Source organism: Mobula birostris, chromosome 8, assembly GCF_030028105.1.
Source record: "Mobula birostris isolate sMobBir1 chromosome 8, sMobBir1.hap1, whole genome shotgun sequence".
Classification (NCBI taxonomy): Eukaryota; Metazoa; Chordata; class Chondrichthyes; order Myliobatiformes; family Myliobatidae; genus Mobula; species Mobula birostris.
The window spans coordinates 165,182,629-165,191,822 of NC_092377.1; the positions used below are offsets into that span (position 1 = coordinate 165,182,629).

General features: G+C 39.7%; 1 protein-coding gene across 1 annotated transcript in view; it reads left to right on the top strand.

The window, feature by feature from the left end:
* LOC140201928 (cytotoxic granule associated RNA binding protein TIA1-like) overlaps positions 1 to 8,465 on the top strand; it is a 63,664-nt gene extending 55,199 nt beyond the window's left edge. Inside the window, exons 10-12 of the mRNA XM_072266742.1 lie at positions 989 to 1,112; positions 1,835 to 1,986; positions 5,063 to 8,465. Coding sequence (XP_072122843.1) covers positions 989 to 1,112; positions 1,835 to 1,986; positions 5,063 to 5,186 — 400 coding nt within the window. The 3' untranslated portion in view covers positions 5,187 to 8,465. The remainder of the gene's footprint in view (positions 1 to 988; positions 1,113 to 1,834; positions 1,987 to 5,062) is intronic.
* The last annotated feature ends 729 nt before the right edge of the window (positions 8,466 to 9,194 follow it).

The window sequence follows — 9,194 nt, forward strand, 5'->3', positions numbered from 1 at the left end:
TGGTGCAAAATAAATGGTTGGAGATGATGAACCAATTCGTCAAATCTACTTGCCGACATCTGAAAATATTTGAAATGCATTTCCTCGCCCATGTCTCTCACAAAGAAGCTCAACACAGTGGCATAGAAACCCCACCGCCAACTAGCAGTTTGGCAGTGAATTGCAGAGCAATGCAGACACAACAACGCATGCTTGCTACAGCATGGGGCTACGTAGAAGTATAAATCAGGCCTACGGCGTAGCCCGTACACACAAGTATAAATCAGGCTTAAAGCTTCCACATTCTTCCTGAAATAAGCTGACCAGAACTGAACACAGTGTTCCAAGTGTGATCTAACCAGGGTTTTATAGAGCTACAACATTACCTTGTGACTCTTGAACTCAGTCCCCTGACTAATGAAGGTCAATATACCATATGCCTTAATCACCCTATTGATTTATGCGGGAACTGATCTATGGGATCTGTTCCTCCACACTGCTGAGAATCCTGCCATTAACCCTGTATCCTGCAAGTTCGACCTTCCAAAGTGAATCATTTCAGGCATTTCCAAACTGAAACTAAGTAATTTTATGATGTTAGCAGGCTTCAAAGTAAATTTAGATACATTTAATAATTTGAAAATGTTGACTGCAAGAATTTACGAGTGGGGGAGGAGGGGTGATGCTTTTGCTGCTGTGAAGGGGTGTGTTTTGGGGCTTCAGTGTTCTATCATTCATTCTATGGGGTATCTTGTTTCGCGGATGCCTGTGAAGAGTACGAATTTCATGTTGTATATTGTATACACTCTGATTTTAAAGGAATCTAAATCTAAAAAGTCTACTGCCCTTTTAGGATTAAATTGTTACATAGATGAAATGAGTGGGAGTTTTATAATCTGTTCCAAAGACCAATTCTCATCGGTATCGAACAGAGTAAACCATGCATTATGATATCTTCAGCATGGACAATTTAAAGTCAGTGTATTAACTTTGTATTGTTTTGTTTAAGTTTTTCATCACATGAAAGTGCTGCGCATGCTATTGTCTCAGTCAATGGAACTACCATAGAAGGACACATTGTCAAATGTTACTGGGGAAAGGAAACACCCGATGGAATGGGACAATTTCAACAAGTGAGTTAAAATTTTGTCTCTGATTATTCTTTAAAGCAGATTTAATATCTGACAAATTGATATTTTCGAAAAGCAGCTTCTGATTTCTGTTTAAATATATTTCTAATTTGGGTGACAATAATTGACCAAGTTCAATACTCTGCTTTCATTAAGTGTGATATTCTCCATTAAATTGTCATTGTTTTAGCCAGCAGTCTTGATCAACATGTTATGTTTTTAAATTAAAAAGAGAGGTTCTGACTGTTCAATTGCTTGAGCTTTGAGCTATTAACAACTGGCTTGGTTTTCATCTAGGCAGGATAAAAATATCCAGAAAGTGTTAAAAACAGAACAAAAGCATAAGTAAGGGAAGGAAGGCAATGCGATTACTCTATCTTAAGTATAGAGCATGAGAGTAAAACTGTTCATTATCACTGTAATCAGTGTATTCTTTTCATAGTCATGAAGTACAGCATTTTGTGAGACTCTAAAGTTTGGGTTCAGTGGCAAGTTGTGATGGGATTCAGTCAGAACTGACTTGAATGATGAGTATTGTTCAGTAAACTGTTTAATATTGGGTGGGGGGGATGAAAAATTGTTCATCTGTACTGTTAACACAAAGCAAAAGCTGCCAATATTGTGAAACCAAATGTATGTTCCAAGAATTTTATTATAAACATACTGTGAAGTTTTTGAAATGTATTCTTGCTCTATTTCTCAACCCCTCCTGTTTGTTTTTTAAGCAAAACCAAATGGGCTACCCTCAACCTTGGAGCCAGTTTGGCCAGTGGTATGGAAATACTCAACAATTTGGGCAGTATATGCCTAATGGCTGGCAAATGCCTCCGTATGGAGTTTATGGACAAGCTTGGAATCAACAAGGATTCAGAATGGAGTAAGAGAATGTATTTTCTTCTGTATAGATGGGAAGTATGTGCTAGCCAACAATATTTTACAGATTTGGAGTCGTACAACAGGGAAACGGGCCCTTTGGGTCCAAATTATCTATGCTGACCAGGATACTACCATTTGTCTGCTTTTGGTTCATATAACTGAACCTTTCCTTGCCATGCCATTTTCATGTCCAAATGTCTCTTAAATGCTATAGTTGTGCTTGTCTCCACCCTTTAATCTAGCAACTCATTCCATATAATTTACTAAAGGATTCATGGGAGTTGGCTGGATGTTTTCAAATTCAAATCGATGTTGAATTTTGTGGAGCGCCTGTTTTCCACATGACAATGATAGCTGTATGAGTACCTATCTTTGGAGACTGCAACACACATAAAAGTTGCTGGTGAACGCAGCAGGCCAGGCAGCATCTCTAGGAAGAGGTGCAGTCGACGTTTCAGGCTGAGACCCTTCATCCTGACGAAGGGTCTCGGCCTGAAACGTCAACTGCACCTCTTCCTAGAGATGCTGCCTGGCCTGCTGCGTTCACCAGCAACTTTTGTGTGTGTTGCTTCAATTTCCAGCATCTGCAGAATTCCTGTTGTTTGGAGACTGCTGTGTGTTTACCAAAGGTAGCCTTTAGAACAGCAGCAACTGAGTAAATAAAATCTGTATTTGTCTTCAGAACTATGGACAGAACAAAGTATTTTCATTCTGTTTGGTGTTTTCTTCGTGAATGGGTTAATTGGAGGCCTGCATGGGGCTTTCACCTGTTCACAATTTAGACGAGTGACCTGGATGTAAAAAGAATGTAATCTCCAAGTTTTCTGCTGACAAGAAGCCCGACAGGAGAAACACTTGAGAGAAGTGATGGTATGGAAAGAGTTAGACAGACTAATTGACTGGACAGGAAGATGATAGGAAGAATTTTTTTTAAAAAGCAGAGATTTGAACGAATGGGACTAGGTAGAATAACAGTAGACCAGATGGGCCAAAGGGTCTGTCTTTTACTGTAGTGTTTCATGACCTTATCTAGAAAAAAGTTGTTATAGAGGGAACAGGATATACTTAAAATAGGTATGAGGGTACAACAATCAATTGGAAAGGTGAATGGTTTGACATTACTGCTGTAGTCTAACCTCCTTGCAATAATTGCTGAGATTATACTGGATTATAGTGAGACCTCACTTCAGCGTGTTAGGTCAATAAGGAAAGAAAGACATATTTTCCAAAGAGACCTACTGTACCCCAGAGTTGTACGGTGACAGACCTTTCCCCATTGGTACTGTAGCCCAGTGTTGTACTGTGACAGGCCAAGTCACCACTGGTACTGTATCCCAGTGTTAAACACTGACAGGCCCATACCCACTGGTACTGTACCCCAATGTTATGCCGTGACAGATGTGTCCAACCAGTGCGGGCAGTTTTACAAGATTTTTAGGTATGACGCCCACTGAGGAAGCTGCGTCTGTACTTTCCAGAGAAGTGAGATATTATTTCATTGAGGACAGAAGAATTGGAAATGGATTGACCAATAATTGATGGGAAGCAGTTTCCTCAGCTCCAGGACCAGAGAACATGGAATTTGAATAAGGGTCATGCATTTAGGACTTGTGGGGAAAAAAACTTTTGTGCAGAGTTTTATAAATCTTTGCAGAGTCCTTGATAACAGGCCATTTTAGATGTTCAGTTGTTAAGTATATTTAGTTACCAGCGATATATTTTAAGACACCAGGGGGAAAATTGTAGGATATGGTGATAAACAGATTGCATTTGAGGCACAGAATCATTATGATCATATTAAACAGAGCAATTTCAGATACTATGATTTCACTTTTATAGCCAGATCAGCCATAATCTTACTGAATAACGCAGCAGGCTCAACGGGCCGGGTGGTCGACTCCTGCTCCTATTTCTTCTGTTCATCTGATTTTTTAAAAAAATTCCTCTCTCCCAAATACACTCCTAAATTTTGCAATACGTACATACAAATCTCTTCTAGTGCTATTTCAGTGGTTTGAGTGTGATCATTATTTGAAACAGACTTTGGGCTTTATATTTGTCCTGAAACAACTTCATAATGATTCTGTACCAAATAATTTGGTACATCATCTATTAGAATTATAAACACAAGATTTGGCAGATGCTGGAAATCATGGGCAACACACACACAATGCTGGAGGAAATCAGCAGGTCAGACAGCATTTATAGAAAGGAATGAACAGACTGGACAGGAAAGGGGAAGATGCCAGAATAAGAAGTGGAGGAAGAGGGCTGGCTAGGTGAGACTAGGTGGAGGAGGGGGATAAAGTAATAAGCTGGGAGCTGATAGGTGGATGAGGTAAAGCAGTGGTCCCAACTTCTGGGCTGCGGACCGACACATTACCACAAAGAATGCAGGGGTCCAGCGGTGGCCGGAACGCACCCAGCACATCTTTAAGAAAAAAGCCGAAATAAACAAGCTAATTAATTAGGTGCCGCCTGGTACGTAAATGTCGGCCCAGATCAGAGGTGACGCAATCGGCAATCGCCTCTGATCTGGGCTTTCATTTACATGCTGGGCAGCACCTAATTAATTAGCTTGTTTATTTCTGCTTTTTTCTTAAAGATGTGCCGGGGGCATTCTTGCTGCCGCTGTACTGCTGCATTCTTCGTGGCAATATGTTGGTCCGCGGCCCAGAGGTTGGGGACCACTGAGGTAAAGGGCTGAAGAAGTCTAATAGGAGAGTGGACCACAGGGGGAAGGAAAGGAAGGGGGCACCAGAGGGAGGTGATGGGCAGGTGAGAGTAAGAAAAGGGGTAAGAGGGGAATCGGAATGGGGAATAGAAAATAAGAAAAGGGGAGAGGCCAGAAATTATTGTAAGTTATAGAAATCAATGTTCATACCATCGGGTTGTAGAATACCCAGATGGAATTTGACATGTTGCTCTTCCATCCCGAGTATCATTCATTCTGTAATTATTTTGAGAGCATTGAAGTTTGGAAAATATGTGGTCCTGTTTTGATTCTATTGAATGTGTCAAACAAGTCATTTAATGTTGGCTCACTGCAGTGTTTTGTTTCCTCCTTTCTCTCGCAGTCAGACACCATCCACTGCCGCCTGGATGGGTGCCAACTACGGAGTTCAGCCTCCACAAGGTCAAAGTCCCAGCGTGATAACCAACCAAGCAGGATTTGGCATGGCAGGCTACCAAACCCAGTGAGCAGAAAGGACTCTCTCTTCCTACCTAAAGCCAGTGGTTTCCTGCCACAGCGGACACGTCAAGCCTTTGTTTACTTAAAAGATTTTTTTTCAAAGCCAGATCAATGAAAGATGTCAACTGCATTGTATTTATTTTAAAAGGAAAGCAATTCATTTTTAGAAATCATGGAAATCTGTCTCATCCAAGCTTCTGTCTAAGGGTGCTGGATGTCTGCCAATTTTTGTGTCCAGTTTTCTTTGAGATGTTTCAAACAAAAGTTACAATCTATTTCCTATGGCCATTGGAGAGTATAAATAAAAGCAGGGATTTCTAAATGATTCTGCCACTTTTATAAAATGAGGCGGACATATTGCACAATATTAGATGCTGTGTTTCTATACAGACACTGGGCAGTTTAGTTTTGCATTCCACAAATTTGATTTCAAACTGTAAAATTAAAAACCTATGTTTTCCACATTTCTATTGTACAAGGCCATACTTTGTAAATTTAGAAGGTTGTTCAAAGTTACTATGATCCTTCAGAACGTGAAAAATTGTAGAGTCCCTTGAGCTCTCAGCATGTACACAGCATAGTTTAAAGCAATGAAATTCTCTAGTAAAATGTTTATTTCTGTGTTCCTTTGTTATTTTGAAATAGTATTTTAATCATTTGATTTAAGAAACCAAGTTTAAAAACTTAGTGATGTCATAGTGAAAGCACTTCTGAGTGTTGGCTAGGATTTGGGCTGTTCTCCCAGTAGTACCTGAGGCATCTGTCTTCTGGGAGCATAGTTTTTTTGACCTTAGCAGTGCACGGAACAGTGGTGATACACTTGGCACTGCAAAGACTCTCCTCAGGAGCTGGTTAAAACTGACATGGCCAGAGGTGAAGATGAAGCATAACTATTAATAGAAGGCATTTTGGGGAATCAGCCTGCTTCCAAAATTTGAATTTGAGTTTCCATTTTAAAATTAATACACATTTTCATTGTTTTTATTAGAGATGGCCACTGGCACAATAACACTTGCATCGTTTCTGCCAAATTGTGTTTGACTGAAGGTGGTGGGTGCACAGGGAACCAGGATGAGGAAAGTCCCGATGCACTTGGATCTGTGGCTGTTATTTGTTTTTTTTTTCCAGAATATGCAATTTGCATGTAAAGATGATTAAAATATTCACAAACTCCACCGTTAACACATGGCAGTTCTACTTCTGTTTTTTTTTGTGTGTGTTTTTGATGATTTCAAGAGGCTGATGGTAGGAATCATTTCACTGTTGTGGTTGACAGTTGATATGTTGGCTTGTTGACGCAGCAGTGTCATAAGGCTATGTTTTATTATAGGAGATTGTGCATCTCCACCCAACAGAAAAAGCCTGTGCACATGAATGGAAATTGGGAGAGGGGTGGGATGGGTGGGGAGGAGCGGTAGGTAAAAATTTAAATACACCCAGTGACATGCCAGTATGGCAGCTGCACCACTGGCTTCTTAACCAGGTAGTTGTAGGCTCTGTTACATGGGCAATTGTACGCAAACCATGCAACAAATTCATCTGCCACAGTTGATATGTTTTGTCTATTCTTGGCTAAGTCACTATTTGGAGCACCTCAAACAAAAAATGGTCGTTTTTAATTTCAAAATTTGACGTGTCTCTTCAGAGGGTGTTCAGAATGTAGTATATACTAGTGTAAATGATCAGCTATGCTCGCAATATTGGCTGCATATGCATAAGAGGTACTGTAAATGTATTTTATTGCATATCAGTTGTACATTGGTTTTAAAAATGCTCATTCCTAGGTTTGCGGGGGGAAATTTTGTGTTTTCCACCTATTGTCTCCCAGACAGCACCATGTCTCGGAGAGCCTTCCAGTTGTACTTTCTGCAGTCAGAAAACTGAGAAGACTGCCAACGTCACAAGCTTTTCTTCAATATCGTCTTAATGTGATTGTCATGTTTGCCTGGACTTCTGGATTGAGTTGGGCTGTGCCAATTCTACTGACTTAAAACATTTTAATTGATTAATCCTGAGACAACTGACTTGTTGTTAAATCAGTTAGTACACATCTGATCGGTGTACCTGCAGGATCTGGTTTCTGATCCTCTCGTGTAGAATACTTGCGGTTGCAGCATTGAATCAAATGTGAAACTGTTCTCTTTAAAATATGTTCACAAGTCAACTTACCTGTATATTAGTTGGACAAGAGGGTATCCGGGCTGTCGGTGATGTGCCCCAAAATGAAATGTTTGCAAATCTTTTTGCTAGAATAACTATATGCACATTTAAATTGGTTACTTATTTTTAAACTGTTGGATTGTTTCTTGTAATATTGTACTTTACTTACCAAAATGCAAAGTTGGTTGGCACAGCCCTGGGAGTTCATGCAAATTGTTCTTGGAGTGGTGTGTTGCACTGCAGATTAACCATACAGAACTGCTGGATCATTTTATTTTTTAGAAGTCCCAAACTGGAAAGGGCTGGAAACTGTATCCCTTTTTTGTTAACATTACAAGAACTGGCACTTGAAAAATATGATGTCAAATTCTGTTAATATGCTTTCATTTGGTTAAAATTTTTAATGTGGAACTTTTACTTTTATGCCTTCTCCTGTATTAAAGTTCTTTGGATGTTGAAGCTGTTGAAACAAGTGGAACAGAGGTCTTTCCAGGTGATAGTATTTGTTTCAATTTCATGTATTTATTTGGGTCCCTTCCTCTCCCCATTCCACCCTCCACGTTCCTCCCCACTTGCATATATCCCACCTGCCACGTTCAAGTACTAGGCAGTGGTCATGCTTAATGTTCTTCATAAGCTTGGAACTGAATCTCTGTTATAGGGTCATAGGTTGGGACATCTTTTGTCTGCACCTTTCTTGCAGATTCAGCACTGTATTCTGGGAAGGGAGTGGTGGAATGGGGATTTCAGTATATGTGTATCCAGCAGCTTCCCTCGTCATCTTTGGAACGGGTGGTAGACTAACCTGTAGTTACAGGAACTGCGGAATGAGCGATGAGCAACAGGTGGGTAAGCGGGTTTTCAGGTCGAGAAGTTGTGAGAATAAATGCAGGCTAAACAGGCCATAAGGGGATAAAGTCTCTATTTTCTGTTTAAACTGCATCTTCATTAAAATAAAACTTCACCTCAGGGGATATCTATTCCAGGCAAAAATCACATGAACTTGGTTTGTGAAGGACCAATTGACTTGCATTCGGGTTTGTTAACTGCACGACCTTGTTGGTATTAAAACTGTAGCAGTTATTAATGGTCAATAAATAAAACGGTCATTGGGCCATCGTACTGAACTCCTTTATTCTATTTAATTGCAATAGGTATTTGTTTAGTCATTTCTATGTTTAGTATCCAAATGTACTTGATTGTAGCTAAGGTAGTCATGGCTGAGAATTGCATTGATACCAAGTTGCCATTTTATGCTCATTGTCATTTGTGTCGATATTCTATTTTATGACCCCACACAACTTGTTTCAGATATCGTTACAGCAACATTCTATTGTGGTTACCCCGTGAGTTTGCTTTCAGTTACATTAATGTATCTTTAACAGAAAATGTCCTTATTTCATGAGCAACACACACAATGCTGGAGAAATCAGCAGGCCAATCAACATCTATGGAAAAGAATAAAAAGTCGACGTTTTGGGCTGAGACTTTTTTTTAACTAGATTCATGATGAGTCCTTAATCCTTTCAGATGCTGCCTGACCTCAGTTCTTCCAGCACTATGGATCCCCAACATCTGTGGAATCTCTTGTGTTTATCATTCCATTAACATGCTACTTAAACCACTGGAATTTCAATTCACAGTATTTTCGTGCCACACAATGTTCAATCAGTAAAAATATTTCAAGGATTAGTATATGGGTGACATTAAGTTATAATACAAAACTCATTCCCATTTGCACAGATTTTTGCCTTCATGGACACAGATGCCTGAGGAGACCAAGTCATTAGGTATATTTAAAGTGGAATCTGATAGGTTCTTAATTAGCAATAGTATCAAAGTTTATGGGGAGAAGG